General features: G+C 40.5%; 1 protein-coding gene across 1 annotated transcript in view; it reads right to left on the bottom strand.

Annotated features, from left to right (window-relative positions):
* Positions 1-16,453, bottom strand: part of tbc1d15 (TBC1 domain family, member 15) — a 62,544-nt gene extending 46,091 nt beyond the window's left edge. The window contains exons 1-2 of the mRNA XM_063057727.1: positions 16,340-16,453; positions 7,805-7,900 (exon numbers count right to left, since the gene is read on the bottom strand). Of these exons, the coding sequence (XP_062913797.1) occupies positions 7,805-7,900; positions 16,340-16,372 (129 nt within the window). The 5' untranslated portion in view covers positions 16,373-16,453. The remainder of the gene's footprint in view (positions 1-7,804; positions 7,901-16,339) is intronic.
* Positions 16,454-16,715: the final 262 nt, after the last annotated feature.

Raw genomic sequence — 16,715 nt, 5'->3', positions numbered from 1 at the left:
TGACTGCTCTGTTTAAGGGTAACTAATGAGGAATTCAAAACAAGGACTGTACTGCAGTGACAGAAGCTCTGGGCATTTGGTAGTCAAAATACTGGGCATCATCAGCAGGGTATACCTGGCAATGCAATGGAGCCAAATGTAGGCATGTCTTGGTCTAGAGACATTCTGTGAAACACAGCTATTTACATATCTACAGAAATTCATGTCAATCACACAGTCTGTGGCCACACCAGGGGTTCCAGGACATATTATAAATAAACCACTTGTAGGCGCAGCCAGTAAACTGCATGCAGACGAGGCCAGCGGACTGCATGCTGTGCACAATTTTAAGAAAATGCAATAATTTCAGTGGGAAAATGTGAACATGTAAATTATTGAAAATATATCTTCATTTGCAAGAACACAAGAAATTACAAATACTATTAAAAAACCTGTGATTCTTGTGGTTCATTCATTAATGAACTGTGGCAATGAAATATTTACATTACTGCCATACAATAACCACACAGGAAATTTCATTATTAATGGTGAAAAAAAACAGATATTAACTGCCAATTCCCTCTTGGAGACCATTTGCTTCCTTCATATAATTTGTTTCATAGTTCGCTCTGCGAAATGGCTTCACTTTTTATGTTGAGAAGTCTGAGCTTGATCTTTTAGACAGATAGTACAATTCCCCAAAATCAAGCATTAAACTTACTGATACCTGCTGCCATAGATCCTCCTAAGCTGTGTGCGTGCGCACGCGCACATTTTTCAACCAGCGCACAAAAGGTTAGTTACCTAAAATAATGTAGTAGTTAATAATTATACTTACTGAAAATAATCTTTTAGCGAACTGTTTCTGTTAACTAGTTAGTTGGTTTTTCAAATACCACAATGCACGAAACTAATTTACGTCACCTCACCTTTCCTGTTCCAGTTTGTACAGCTGCATCACAGCGGCAGCCATGTTTGGCGGACAGTGTTCATATTGTAAAGTTTATGAAGATCTGTTTCAAATCCTGTAGATGGCTTACTAAGTTTTTATTGGAAAAAATATTGATTCATTATGTCAAATTTAAAAGAAGCGAAGGGCGTGAAGCGCAAAAGTACTGCAAATTTGTTTAAATTTGAATGGCTTAACAAAATAGTAGAAACTGTTACACCGAAAGCTCATGAGGTCATGAACGTTCAGCTTACGAGAAATATTTATGTATGATCCGGAAACTGGAGTTATCTGTTTGTATTGCCGTGATGCGAATGTTGCTGGAGAATTTGCTAGTGGAAAGAAGTGGGATGATATTTGGAAACCTGACTTTTTGAAGTATCATTTGGCAAGTAAATCACATTTGGACGGTGTACAAAAGCCCGTCATTACCCGTTATAGGAGTGCTACGCATGTTACGGTTGAGTGCAGATGAGCGACAGCGAAAACTATCAAACCCAGAGGAGATCAAAGTTGAGGTACAAGAATGGTCAGCTTTTGATTTCTCCGCAATTGCAGATTGTGACTTCACATTTGGCGATGAACAAGTTAATGCCTTATGTCTAAAATATCATGATTTTCTAGCTGAAAATATTGTAATAGTTAGACAGTTTAATGATTTCAGACTCTCCGTGCAGAGAAAAAATTAAATCCAAACCGATTTCAAACTTTGCTCAAATGGTGGCATTTGTACTTCAAAATGAACAGTTTTGCGACCTTGCACAATTGGTGAACATTGCGGGAACTTTTCTTGCATCTAGTGCGGACTGTGAACGAGGTTTTAGGCTAATGAATCAACTCAAAAACAAGCTGAGAAACCGTTTAGGTGAATGTCATTTGGATATGTTAATGAGAATCAAAAGCTATCAATGGGAGGAAAGTTCTATTAGTCGGGATAGAGTTTACAAAGAATGGGTAAATGCCAAAGACAGGAGAGAGAGAAAAAATAACTGAGTGACTTAGTGACTTAAATATGATAAAAATTAAATATCTCCAACCTGATGGCATGAACATTGACTTCTCTAATTTCTGTTAATGCCCCTCCTCCCCTTCATACCCCATCCCTTATTTATTTATTTATTTATTCATAGTAATAGTCATACTTTATTGATCCCGAGGGAAATTGGTTTTCTTTACAGTTGCACCAACCAAGAATAAATATAGCAATATAAAACCATAAATAATTTAATAGTAATATGTAAATTATGCCAGGAAATAAGTCCAGGACCAGCCTATTGGCTCAGGATGTCAGACCCTCCAAGGGAGGAGTTGTAAAGTTTGACTTATTATGATGATTTTTTTCTTTCCCCTTTTTTTCTCTCTTTTTTTCTCCCTCTGTCCCTCTCACTATAATTCCTTGCCCATCATCTGGGCACCCCCCCCCCTTCTTTCTCCCTAGGCCTCCCGTCCCATGATCCTCTCCCTTCTCCAGCCTTGTATCCCTTTTGCCAATCACCTGTCCAGCTCTTGGCTCCATCTCTCCCCCTCCCCCCTCAAATCTCTTACTATCTCTTCTTTCAGTTAGTCCTGACAAAGGGTCTCAGCCCAAAACGTCAACTGTACCTTTTCCTATAGATGCTGCCTGGCCTGCTGTGTTCACCAGCATTTTTTGTGTGTGTGACTTAAATATGTATGTTATTTTGTTGTTATTCTGTGCAGTTTTATGTCAAATATTTTGTAAACCTACATAAACTGTCCCATGTGTGCATTCAGTGCGTACATACTTTTGTCACAGGAAAAGAAGTTTGCACAACGTAAGACTTTTGCACACACTGACTACTAAAAATTAGAGGGAAGATTGCCTGTTGCCTCTTTGTTGAGTCATCTCTCACCCTCTGCAAGCTCGTCCTGACCACATTAATAAGATTCCAAAAAGATGAATTAAAGCCCTGTATATCTATAACATATTGTGACAACCTCAGAATGTCTTGAAGTGTTTCAAAGCAATGGTTCCCCCAAGTAATTTCAATGTGAACTATAATACAAAAAAATTCAAAACATTATAGACATCTAACTGTTCAACTGGGTGACTGTGTGGCTAGACATAGCTCAAATACCATCTATAAATTTGCTGACGATACAACAATTGTTGGTAGAATCTCAGGTGGTGACGAGAGGGCGTACAGGAGTGAGATTTGCCAGCTAGTGGAGTGGTACCACAGCAACAACCTGGCACTCAATGTCAGCAAGACCAAAGAGCTGATTGTGGACTTCAGGAAGGGTAAGACAAAGGAACACATACCAATCGTCATGGAAGGATCAAAAGTGCAGAGAGTGAGCAGCTTCAAGTTCCTGGGTGTCAAGATCTCTGAGGATCTAACCTGGTCCCAACATATTGATGTAATTATACAGAAGGCAGGACAGCAGCTATACTTTATTGGGAGTTTCAAGAGAGTTGGCATGTCAACAAATATACTCAAAAACTTCTATGGTTGTATCATGGAGAGCATTCTGACAGGCTGCATTACTGTCTAATATGGTAGGAGCCACTGCACAGGAGCCAAAAGAAGCTGCAGAAGGTTGTAAATCTAGTCAGCTCCATCTTGGGTACAAGCCTACAAAATACCCAGGATATCTTTAGGGAGCGGTGTTTCAAGAAGGCAGCATCCATTATTAAGGACCTCCAACACCCAGGGCATGCCCTTTTCTCACTGTTACCATCAGGTAGGAGGTACAGAAGCCTGAAGGCACACACTCAGTGACTCAAGAACAGCTTCTTCCCCTCTGCCATCCGATTCCTAAATGGATATTGAATGGACACTACCTCAATATTTTTTTTTATATATGACTAAACACAGTGATGGATGTGACCAAACACAGTGATGGAGGTAGAGGTGTAGATGTAGTGTATATGGATTTTAGCAAGGCATTTGATAAGGTACCCCATGCAAGGCTTATTGAGAAAGTAGGGAGGCACGGGATCAAAGGGGACATTGCTTTGTGGATCCAGAACTGGCTTGCCCACAGAAGGCAAAGAGTGGATGTAGATTGGTCATATTCTGCATAGAGGCCGGTGACTAGTGGTGTACCTCACGGATCTGTTCTGGGACTTCCACTCTTTGTGATTTTTATAAATGACCTGGATAAGGAAGTGGAGGAATGGGTTAGTAAATCACAGGATTGAGTTTAAGAGCTGAGAGGTAATGTTGCAGCTATATAGGACCCTGGTCAGACCCCACTTGGAGTACTGTGCTCAATTCTGGTTGCTTCAATACAGGAAGGACATGGAAACCATAGAAAGGGTGCAGAGGAGATTTACAAGGATGTTGCCTGGATTGGGGAGCATGTGTTTTGAGTATAGGTTGAGTGAACTTGGCCTTTTCTCCTTGGAGCAACGGAGGATGAGAGGTGACCTGATAGAGGTGTACAAGATAATAAGAGGCATTGATCGTGTGAATAGTCAGAGGATTTTTCCCAGGGCTGAAGTGGCTAGCACGAGAGGGCATAGCTTTAAGGTGCTTGGTAGTAGGCACAGAAGAGATGTCAGGGGTAAGTTTTTTTACGCAGAGAGTGCTGAGTGCGTGGAATGGGCTGCCGCCGGCGGTGGCGGAAGCAGAAACGATAGTGTCTTTTAAGAGACTCCTGGATGGATACATGGAGCTTAGAAAAATAGAGGGCTATGGGTAAGCTTAGGTAGTTCTAAGGTAAGGACATGTTCGGTACAGCTTTGTGGGCCGAAGGGCCTGTATTGTGCTGTAGGTTTTTTATGTTTCTAATATACAGTATTTCTGTTTTTGCATGTTTTTTAAATCTATTCAATATACGTAATTGATTTACTTGTTTATTTATTATTATTTTATTTACTTTTTTTTTCTCTCTGTTAGATTATGTATTGCATTGAACTGCTGCTGTTAAGTTGACAAATTTCACATCACATGCTGGTGATAATAAACCTGATTCTGATTCTGAACTTGTTTTCTTTGAAGATTCTCTTTTCAACATATCCCTGCACAAAATTTCCCTGTGACCTCCAAGATACTTCAATATCTAATTTTCCTAATACTTCAGGTAACTAGTTAATATTCTATTGAAAATGCAAAATGGAGCCTAAAAGTGAGAAAACAATAAAGAATGGCACTAAAATGATGAATGCAGTACACATTAGCAATAAGTACTGAACATCCGCTTTGTAAATATCTAAAATAATACAGAGGCAGATGGTAGAAAATACACTGAAGATTTGAAAACAGTGCAATGCCAATGCAGTGCTGCAGAAATCTATGTTCTCTTCAATACGCATATTTTAACACCAGCTAATCTCCAAGACAGCACTAACAGCTCCTATGGCAGCCCAAGAAAGCACCACAGCTTCTTTTCAAAATATTAAAGCCAAAAAAAAAAAATCACTGCATAATTTTGGGTCTCCTTGCCATGGACACATAATCAGTAACTCTTATATCAAATCTTAAGGCACAGTATTTTCATTTGTTGAAACATGAGCACACATATTAAAAGCTGCACTCTGAAGCAGAAAATCAATTAAGCAAATGAATGTGTGAGAAATATGTTCAACTAGTGTGGAACAACTTAAATGACATTAATATCCTATTGGAATACTGGATGATTTTTCTCCAACGGATGTTTATGCGACTTATTGGACCAAGCATCATCTACAGTTTGGTATATGTAACAATGGTGGAAGTCAGTCTTTTTATCAAAACACATAAAACTGTATGCACGTTCAGTGAAATGGTCAACTGTAATTACAGGGTAACAGATAGGCAACAAAATGACCTCAATAGGCTCGATATATCAGAACACCCGTGGACTCTCCAAAATACAAAGAATCTAATAAATGAATAGTTCTTCTCTGTGCAGGGGGCAGGCTTTCAGGTTCTTGGATCACTGGGATCTCTCCTGGGGGAGGTCTGACCTGCACAAAAGGGACAGGTTGCACCTGAACCCGATGGGGACCAGTATTCTCCCAGGCAGGCTTGTTAAAGCTGTTGGAAAGGGATTAAACTAATTTGGCAGAGGGATGGGAACCGGAGTGAAGGGACCAGGATCGGACAGATGGTAAAAAACAAAGATAGCATGCAGTCCGACTGTCAGGAAAGGCAGGCAGATGATAGGACAAAATTGCAGCCAGCAGGGTGCGTATCAGTGCATTATGGATGCAGAATCAAAAAGGGTAGCAAATACAGTACTCAAAGTGTTATATCTTAATTCGTGGAGTATAAGAAATAAGGCGGATGATCCTGTTGCACTTTTACAGATTGTGTGGCCGTCACTGAATCGTGGCTGAAGGATATGTCGATGGGAGCTGAATTTCCAAGGCTACACATTGTATTGGAGGGATAGGAAGATTGGCAGAGGGACAGGCATGGCGTGGCTCTGCTGGTAAAGAATGGCGTCAAATCATTAGAAAGTTGTGACATAGGATCAGAAGATGTTGAATCCTTGTGGGATGAGTTAAGAAACTGCAAGGGTAAAAGGACTCTGATGGTGGTTACATAAAAGCCTCCAAACACTAGCTGGGATGTGGACAACAGGTTACAACAGGAAATAGAAAAGGTGCGTTAAAAGGGCAATATTATTATAGTCATAGGAGATTTTAGCATGCAGGCTGATTGGGAAAATCAAGTTGGCAATGGATCCCAGGGGAGTGATTTCCTTGAATGCCTACAAGTTGACTATTTAGAAGAGATTGCCCATGGTGTTACAGCAAAGTTACTAACATGGTTACAGCATTGGCTGATTAGTAGCAGCCAGCAAGTGGGAATGAAAGGATCCTTTTCTGGTTGGCTGCCAGTGACTAGTGCGTTCTGCAGGAGTCAGTGTTGGGACCACTTCTTTTTATGCTGGATGTCAATGATTTAGATGATGAAATAGATGGCTTTGTTGCCAATTTTGAAGATGATACAAAGACTGGTGGAGGGACAGATCATGTTAAGGAAACAGGTAAGCTGCAGAAGGACTTAGACAGATTAGGAGAATGGGCAAGAAAGTGGCAAATGAAATACAATATTGGAAAATGCATGGTCATGCACTTTGGTAGAAGAAATAAATTCCCAGACTATTTTCTAAATGGGGAGATAATCCAAATATCTGAGAGGCAAAGAGACTTGGGAGCCCTTGTGCAGGACACCCTAAAGGTTAACTTTTGTGTGCAAGTCGGTGGTGAGGAAGACAAATGCATTCATTTCAAGAGGTCTAGAACTCAAGCACAGGGGTGTGATGCTAAGGCTTTATAAGGCACTCGTGAGGTCTCACCGTGAGTATTGTGAACAGTTTTGGGCTCCTCATCTAAGAAAAGATGTGCTGGCATTCGAGAGGGTTCAAAGAAGATTCACAAGGATAATTCCAGAAATGAAAGAGTTATCATACAAGGAATATGTTTGACGACTCTGGGTCTGTACTCGCTGGAATTTAGAAGGATGAGGGGGAATCTCATTGAAACTTTTCAAATGATGAAAGGCCTAGACAGAGTAGATATGAAAAGGATGTTTCCCAAGGTGAGGGAGTCTCAGACAAGAGGGCACAGGATAGAGGGGCGTCCATTTAAAGCAAAGATGCGGAGAAACCTATTTAACCAGAGGGTGGCGAATTTATGGAATTTGTTACTACAGGCAGTTGTAGAGGCCAGGTCACTGGATGTGTTTAAGGCAGAGTTTGATACGTTCTTGACTGGCCACAGCATCAAAGGTTATGGGGAGAAGGCCATGGAGTGGGGCTGAGGAGGGGGAAAAAAAAGGATCAGGCATGATTGAAAGAGTGCAGACTCGATGAGCCAAATGGTTTAATTCAGCTCCTATGTCTTATGGTCTTATGATAATTCATAAATAGCATAATACTCTAGTTATAAAAATACAACTAGAAAAAAATTAGCTAAAGTACCTTTTCAATTAATCTCAGAACCCCAGGAAGTGTATCTTGTTCACCATTTCTGTCGGAGTATGAATGAATGAACACACCATCTTGTTCATATACAATCTAGAAAAATAAAGATGGAACCAAACTTTAAAAATTGATTGATCAAAATATTCTAATATTAAAGACTATACTTTATTTTTAACTATAATAAAAATGAGTTGAATTGAAATGGAACTAAATAGAAATAAGTCAGTATCACGGTTTCATCCATCCAGTCCACCCACATAGTATGTTGCTTCAGGAAGGCTAGTGGTATCATCGAGAATGCCTATAATCCAGCCGTTTCTTTGTCTCGTTTCTACCTTCTATGTGAAGATACAGGAACTTAAAAGCTAGGACATCCAGACTTAAGAATGTTTTCTTCCCTACTGTTATCAGACTTCTAAACTAACCACCTCTTTCACACCCCTCTTCCCAGTTTTGGTACCACATTTTTGGACTTTTAATTCTGCCTCTCTTAGTTATTCCATTACTGTTATTACTGAGACATGACCAAATACAGAATCATCGGAACTTTTAAACAACAGGATGGTAGATTATTGGAGATTTACTAATATAGGGTGGTGAAGAATAGAAGAGAAAAAGGGACGGGAAGGAAAGGGTGCTGGCTGTGATTACTCAATGCCATAAATATCAGCTACATTAAAAGAAAGTGTTCTAAATCCAACCATCTTCAGCTGTTTCACTAATTGCCTTTTCTCCAACACAACAGACTGAAATGGTGATCTTCATTCATAACTTCAGTGTTGATTTCAAATCCAATCTCCTAAATCATGCAGCAATCTGTGCCCATGTAGAGCAATGCTCAAGGTACATTCAAGTAGTCACAAATGGCAGACATACTATGCAAAGAGAATAAATAATCTCTGATGAGAGATCTAGCTGCATGCCATTAGCACTAAGTAACATGGTGATTAACAAATCGCTCATGAACTTTCTTTTATAATCTCTAATATCATGGAAACTTCAAACATGGAAGAGCAAATTACAAAAGTGAGACTAAGATAACTGCCTTGATACCATACTAATTTTTGGGAAAGCAGTGACGAGGACATTCGCTGGACAGGCTACATAAGCAGCAAGCATTAACATGAGCATTCAGGTCTGACTGAACAGGAGCCACCATCCCCCACTCACACCCTTCCTCCAAAGTTCTATCAGCATCTACAGCAGGGGTTCACATCTTTATTACACCATGGTCCAATACTAATATATTAGTATATATTAATAAGGAGGGCCCATGGACCCCAGGTTGGGAACCCCTGAGCTACAATGATAAAGCTCAAGTTAGAAGTGTGCTGGACCATCTGGGTGAAAGCAGCTCCAACAATACTGAAGAAACTCTAAATTGGCACATTCTCTACCTCCTTAAAAGTTCATCTTCTCAGCCACTTTGGATGCAGTGAGCACCAGCTGCCAAGCTGTGTGCAGGAACTGAACAAGTCTTCTTCAACAGCAATGCCAAAACCTGCACCTTCTACCAAATGCATGAAAAATAATCTTCTGAATTCCACCATATTCAAGTTTCTTTCCACGTCATATATCCTGATATGGAAGTTTATCGCCATTCCTTTGTTGACACTGATCAAATTCCCAACATATCTGCACTGCAAAGGCTCCTATTTCAAATGGACCACCGCACTGTCACTAGCACAATAATGCACAACAAATGCTGGCCTTGACAGTGTTGCCCAGAAGCTTTGAATGAATTAAAGAAAATACAGTTCTGCAAATGCAAAATCAACCAGTTCTCATGGACCAAACTGAAAGAGCTCATGGCAATTTGTCATCTAAAAGCCAGTCTTTAAAAGGGTCTGCACATCTCTGTCAAGATTTCATCACAGCAAACTACGATTCCAATTTCGCAATGTTCAAGTCACTCCATATACATCTGGTTACATCCATATTAGCAACCCTTACACAACAGTTCCTGATAAGACACCATCCTGTGATGAAAGCACTTTTAACAATCCTCCTTAGCTCATGCCAATTTTTATGAAATGCTCTCATTGCTTTCAATTTTATTTTTCTTTTGAACTTTTATGCCAATAGAGTAAGCATAGATGACTCCACAGTCAGACATTTGACTTGCCTGTTTCCAGAATTATCACTGATTTAGTATTTTCAGATTGCATACCATTAAACCATCATTATGTAATTATGCTATAGTTCTAATAGTTACATAACTTTCAAATGAATTGCAATATATTCAACTTGAAAACACTATGAACATGTTTTTCTGTTTCTTTTTCAGTTAAGAAGATGCCCTTTGTTCCTCTCAAAGCTTTTCAACATTTCTAATAGTTGCACTGTCAAATGCACAAAAATTGAAAATGAGTAATGAATCCTTAATCTAGGTCAACAATATGTTTCTCTCTCTAACAGGGAGCTTTACAGAAGCATTAGCAAATAGAATCTGCCACAGCTATTTAAAACAGTTTTAGAATAGGTGGCCAAAAGTTTAATTAAAGACAATGCATTAAGAGCGAAATAGAGAGATAGTAGTTCAGGGAGAGAATTCCAGAGAATTGTTCCTGGACAGCCAAAAGTGTAACACTTATGGGCAGAGTGTTTAAAATTAGAACTTGCAAGAAGTCAGAATTATAGCAATCCAGAAGTGTGAGAACTTTATGAAATGGTAAAGGAAGTTAAATGAGTTAGGAGATGGGAATGCTCTAAGGCCACTGAGGGGTATGGAGATGTATGATTTCAATTTATTTAGCAACTTTAGTGAAATATTACATTCTAACATAACTTCAAACCAATCTAATAAATATTCACTTCAGTTTACAGGAAATAAATTGACTGGAAACCTGAGTGATGGTTGCTAAAAAAACTTGTGCTTATTTACAGCTGTCTCCAGAAGGCTTCCACCATACATCTTCACCAATACTAGCTGAAATTCAGCTACCAGTCCTTTCTCATTTGTCTAACACCTTTTACCTCCTTCACATTTCTCATTTTCTACCATCGATTCACATGTTAACCCTGCCTGTGGCCTTCTCCCATTTCTTATAAGAGAAGTTCAGCCCCTCGTGCTTGCTTTGCCATCCAAATGGTTTTTTAAACCGCAATATCAATTTCCTGAATTAACCCAAACATGAGAAACGTAAAGGCCTTATCCGGAATCTAAGGGCTGCCCCTCAGCAATATCCAAAATACAGCGTCAAGACCAACCAAAATACATTCAACCATGACAGATGCCAAATTCTGCCCATTAATCATGTCAAGTTGTACTGGGGGCATTTTGTTATGTTGTGTGAAATTTTGTTTGTTATTAAGTATATCTATTTTTAAAATAACAGCTGAAAAAGGCATTTGACCCAAATTGTCAATACCAGCTGCCACCAATTTTACTTCATATCACCTAATGATAACTACTGCCATTTCTAAAATATCCAAAACATATCACACACAAAAAAACCTGATGCTGAATCACAAGGAGATAATAGGGGCAAATCACCAAGCTAGGTCACACGAGAGCACCTTAAAGGAGGAAAAAGAGGTTTAGAGGGGGAAATTCCAGAATTTAGTTACTTGGAGAATGAATTAAAATAAAAAGGCTAGAAGAGACTATGGAGTTGGGAAGAGCGAGGCCGTCAGTGGATTGAGAATGCATAAGAACTGTAAGTTCAAGACACTGTAGTATTAGAAGTAAAAAACAAATACAAGTTGACCACTGATTTTCTGGATAGTTGATAGTTCGGCACCTCTTTTAATTCAGATGAAATTACAAGGCCAAGTATCACTCACTTTTTAAGAAGCATTTGTTAAATAATGTGAATGCTGGCAATTCCGAACAAACATTCATTAAAGAATTTAACATGAAGGACGTTCTTTGGTTCATTGCTTGAAGGTGGAAGACGTTAGAACCTTCAACACTAAAGAATGGCTGGCACAAGTTGTGGCCTGTCTTGGTGTTTGATAATGCACCTGAAGAAAAGTTTGACAATGATTTTACAGGATTTTGTGTACCAAAGTATATGAAAGTAATTTTTCATGATTTGCTTGTGTACACAGAAAATATTACGGGATCTGCCTTCAAAGATACAGGAAGTAGTCTTCATGAAGAAAATTTAAGTGAGTGGATGATTGTCGATGACGAAACATCTGTTGTGCAGACTCAGAAATTATAGACTGCGTTGATAAAAACACTGCAAGTGATGAAGATGGAAGTGATGAAGATGGAAGTGATGTTGATGAAACAATGATGTACTATTGACAAGTTAATTGAGTTCTTGTGTGATTTAATCAAAGGGTTAAAGAAACTACCTTCGTGACAGAACAAGAACTAATGAATTTTTATCTGATGTAAAAAAATTACACAGGGAGAGATCAAAACACATGAAACAACTTTGCCTGGATGAAATATTTAAAAAGATAAGCAAGAAGCAATACTCTTTGCAAGCACGGGCTGCAGAACCGGATGGCATCCCAGGGCAGGTACTCAGGATGTGCGCAGCACAACTGGCAGGTGTGTTTACTGATATTTTTAATCTCCCCTCTCCCTCCTGCTTCAAAACATCCACCATCGTTCCTGTACCAAAAGAGACCAACGTAACATGTCTGAATGACTGGCGTCATGTCACACTCACCTCAATAATAAGCAAATGCTTTGAGCGGCTGGTCAAGGATTACACCTGCAGAATGCTACCACCCACACTGGACCCGCTACAACTCGCCTGCCGACACAACCAATTGACAGATGAAGCAATAGTCATAGCTCTACATACCGTCCTTACACATCCAGAGAAGAGGAATGCTTATGTGAGAATGCTGTTCTTGGACGACAGTTCAGCATTCAACACCATAATTCCCCCCAGGCTCAACAAGAAGCTCAGAGGCCTCAGCTTTGGCCCTGCCTTGTGTAGCTGGATCGTGGATTTCCTGTAAGATCGTCGGCAGATGGCAAGAGTGAGCTCCCTCACCTCTACTACTCAACACAGGTGCCCCTCAGGGCTGTGTCCTAAGCCCCCTCCTTTACTCTCTGTATACCCATGACTGTGTCGCCACCCACAGCTCCAATCTGCTAATTAAATTTGCTGACAACACGACACTGATTGGCCTTATCTCAAATAATAATGAGGCAGCCTACAGAGAAGAAGTCATCACCCTGACACAGCGATGTCAAGAAAACAAGCTCTCCCTCAATGTCACAAAAACAAAGGAGATGGTTGTGGACTACGGGAGGAATGGAGACAGGCTAGCCCCTATTGATATCAATGGATCTGGAGTTGGGAGGGTGAACAGCTTTAAGTTTCTTGGCATAAACATCACCGAGGAGCTCACACAGTCTGTACATACCGGCTGTGTGGTGAAAAAGTCACAACAGCACCTCCCTCACCTCAGACGGTTGAAGAAGTTTGGTGTGAGCCCTCAAATCCTAAGAACTTTCTATAGTGACACAATTGAGAGCATCCTGACTGGCTGCATCACTGCCTGGTATGGGAACTGTACTTCCCTCAATTGCAGGATTCTGCAGAGAGTGGTGCAGAGAGCCCAGCGCATCTGTAGATGTGAACTTCCCACTGTTCAAGACATTTACAAAAACAGGTGTGTAAAAAGGTCCCAAAAGATCATTGGGGACCTGAGTCACTCCAACGACAAACCGTTCCAGCTGGTACCATCCGGGAACTGGTACCACAGCATACAAGCCAGGACCTGCAGGCTCCAGGACAGCTTCTTCCACCAGGCCTTCAGACTGCTTAACTCATGCTGAAACAACTGTATTTCCATGTTATATTGACTACCCTGTTGTACATAATTCTTACTATAAATTACTATACATTGCACTTTTAGACAGAGACGTAACACAAAGAACATAAGAAATAGGAGCAGTAGGCCATCCGGCCCATCCAGCCTGCCCCGCCATTCAATAAGATCATGGCCGATCTGTCCGTAAACCCAGCTCCATCTACCTGCCTTTTCCCCATAACCCTTAATTCCCCTATGTAAAAATCTATCTAACTGTATCTTAAATATATTTAGTGAAGAAACCTCAACTGCTTTGCTGGGCAGAAAATTCCACACAGATTCACCACTCTCTGAGAAAAACAGTTTCTCTTAAATCTTGTCCCCTGAATCTTGAGGCAATGTCTCCTAGTTCTGGTCTCACCTACCAATGGAAACAACTTTCCTAATTCTATCTTATCTATCCCTTTCAAAATTTTGTATGTTTCTATAAGATCCCCTCTCATTCTTCTGAATTTCAGAGAATATAGTCCAAGGGGACACAATCTCTCCTCATAAGTTAACCCCATCATCTCTGGAATCAACCTGGTGAACCTCCTCTGCACTGCCTCCAAAGCCAGTATATCCTTCCTCAAGAACGGAGACCAGAACTACAAACAGTACTCCAGATGCGGCCTCACCAGTACCCTGTATAGTTGCAGCTTGACCTCCCTGCTCTCGAATTCAATCCCTCTATCAATGAAGGCCAACATTCTGTTTGCCTTCTTAATAACCTGTTGTACCTGCAAGCCAACTTATTGCGATTCATGCACAAGCACTCCCAAGTCCCTCTGCACAACAGCATGCTGAAATCTTTCACTATTTAAATAATAATCTGCTCTTCTATTATTCCTTGCAAAGTGAATGATCTCACATTTACCAACGTTGTATTCCATCTGCCAGACCTCAGCCCACTCATTTAACCTATCTATATCCCTCTGCAGACTCTCCACATCCTCTGTACAATTTACTTTTCCACTCAGTTTAGTGTCATTAACAATCTTTGCTACACTACACTCAGTCCCCTCTTCCAAATTATCAATGTAAATAGTAAACAGCTGCGGGCCCAGCACCAACCCCTGCGGTACCCAACTCACCACTGACTGCCAACCGGAGAAACATCCATTTATACCAACTCTCTGCCTTCTATTGGTTAACCAATCCACTATCCATGCCAATACACTTCCCCCGACTCCATGCATCCGCATCTTATTTATAAGTCTCTTGTGAGGCACCTTATCGAACGCCTTCTGGAAATCCAAGTATATGAGATCCACCCGTTCCCCTCTATCCACTGCACTCATTACTCCTTATGTATATGAAGGATGTAAGTAATAAAGTCAATTCAATTCAAAGTAATTAATAAGTTTATATTTAATTTTTGTTTAGTTAATAATCCTTTTTAAGCTTCTAGTCTATTTTTGCCATTATTATTGCGTGACCTCTTTTAATCTGGCAAGGCTCAGGAACCGTGGGTGCCAGAAAATCAGAGGTCAACCTGTAGAATGTATGAATAGGATATAATGCACATTAGGATAGGCTAAAAACATGGGTTTCAAATCAATTTTATACCATGGACTCATACATTAAGCAAGGGGTCCATGGACCCCAGGTTGGGAACCCCGGTTCAAAAGATACAAAGTTTAAAATATGCTGAAGAATGGAAACTGGCTTGGACAGCATTGCCATAGTCAAGTCTATATACAATCCCAAAATCCTGGCATCTCAATACTTTGGCACTGCTGGATTCATGGATTTTCCTTTAGTTGTTCTTTTTCCCTTTTATTATTTTTATGATATACCAACACTTTATAATTCATTTTTTTAAAGTTGCTTCACATTTAGCACCTTGCATTACAATAAATTTAAAGTGAACCAGCTAAATTTAACAAGGGCATGCAAAACGATCGTTTAGTTCAAAATGTATATAGAAAAATGATCCTGGTAAGTTTAAAAGGAACATAGGAACAGAGCCCAAGTGAATTTAAAGGGAATATTGGAATAACAACCAAGTGAGTTTAAAAGGAGTGTGGAGCTAGTGAGTCATCAAACATCATCCATATTGACTTGACAATACTGCACAGGTGACAATAATAAATCAATTTTATGTTTTTTGATTGCTGCCATGCCCTTTATAATTGACTTTACTGTTCTGCCTATTTCTCGTTTCAGATGAACACTTTTCTTAAGTAGTAAAGTTACATTTGATAACTTCCAATCGGCAGGAACTATTCTGGAATGTAGGGAATTTTGGGAAAAGAGTGAACCTGATTTCCTGTTCAAACAGCAATCAAGTGCAGTATTGAAATTGTATCAGGGACCTAACCAACAGTACTTTCCGCTCATGCATTTTGCTAATGTGAAGATTACAAAACTGCAATGTTTTTCAACGTATCAAATTCAAGTTAATGGCAACTTGGTCACACTGTGAAATATAGAGCAGGGAATCCTCCAGCCCCACTCGCCCTTGGGTCTGACAAGGAGGAGGAGGGTGTGTGCAAAAGACTGGTGTTTCCAGCAGCACACAAAGTGTTGCCTGCACTCGTGGCACCTCCACTGACAACTTGTCAACACAGAGCTGCTTCCCAGCTTCGTCTCGGCGTGGACTGTTTATAGGTAACAGGAGCAAAGCCTTCCACGCTCAGCGATGCAGCAAGAAGCTCAGATGAATCCAACACAGGGAACAAAAACAAGCCGAGGGACGCTCCCCGATCGATCCGGGTGATGCAAAGAGCGGAGGTAAAAGGAACAAGCCAGCACAAACACTACCTTCCCCGTCGCCGTCGCTGCTGCCGCCGCCATGATGCCGCCCGCGGTGACGTGATGCGCTCACGTGCCTCGGCGGGGAAAACAGTTGAGCTGCGTGCGCACCGCGGCACGGCATGTCTGCGGACGACGGTCGGGACCAACGGTGCTGGCCAAGATGGGCGCCAGGAGCGAGCGGGGCTGGTGCAACAGTGCCACTCCCTCTGCCGCACCCTGCTGGCAGGTTGGTGTAATTGCTGATGTGAGCAGGTTCTTGGTGGTATTTGACATGGTGTTTAAATAATGTCAAAAGCAGAATAATGTGGAAACTAGAATTCTGAAGGAAAAACAGAAGATGCTCATCAAGTAAAGTTCAATGTAAATTTTATTACTAAAGTCC

The sequence above is a fragment of the Mobula hypostoma genome, chromosome 9 (genome assembly GCF_963921235.1).
Source record: "Mobula hypostoma chromosome 9, sMobHyp1.1, whole genome shotgun sequence".
NCBI lineage: Eukaryota > Metazoa > Chordata > Chondrichthyes > Myliobatiformes > Myliobatidae > Mobula > Mobula hypostoma.
This window is presented reverse-complemented; position numbering and strand designations above follow the sequence as displayed.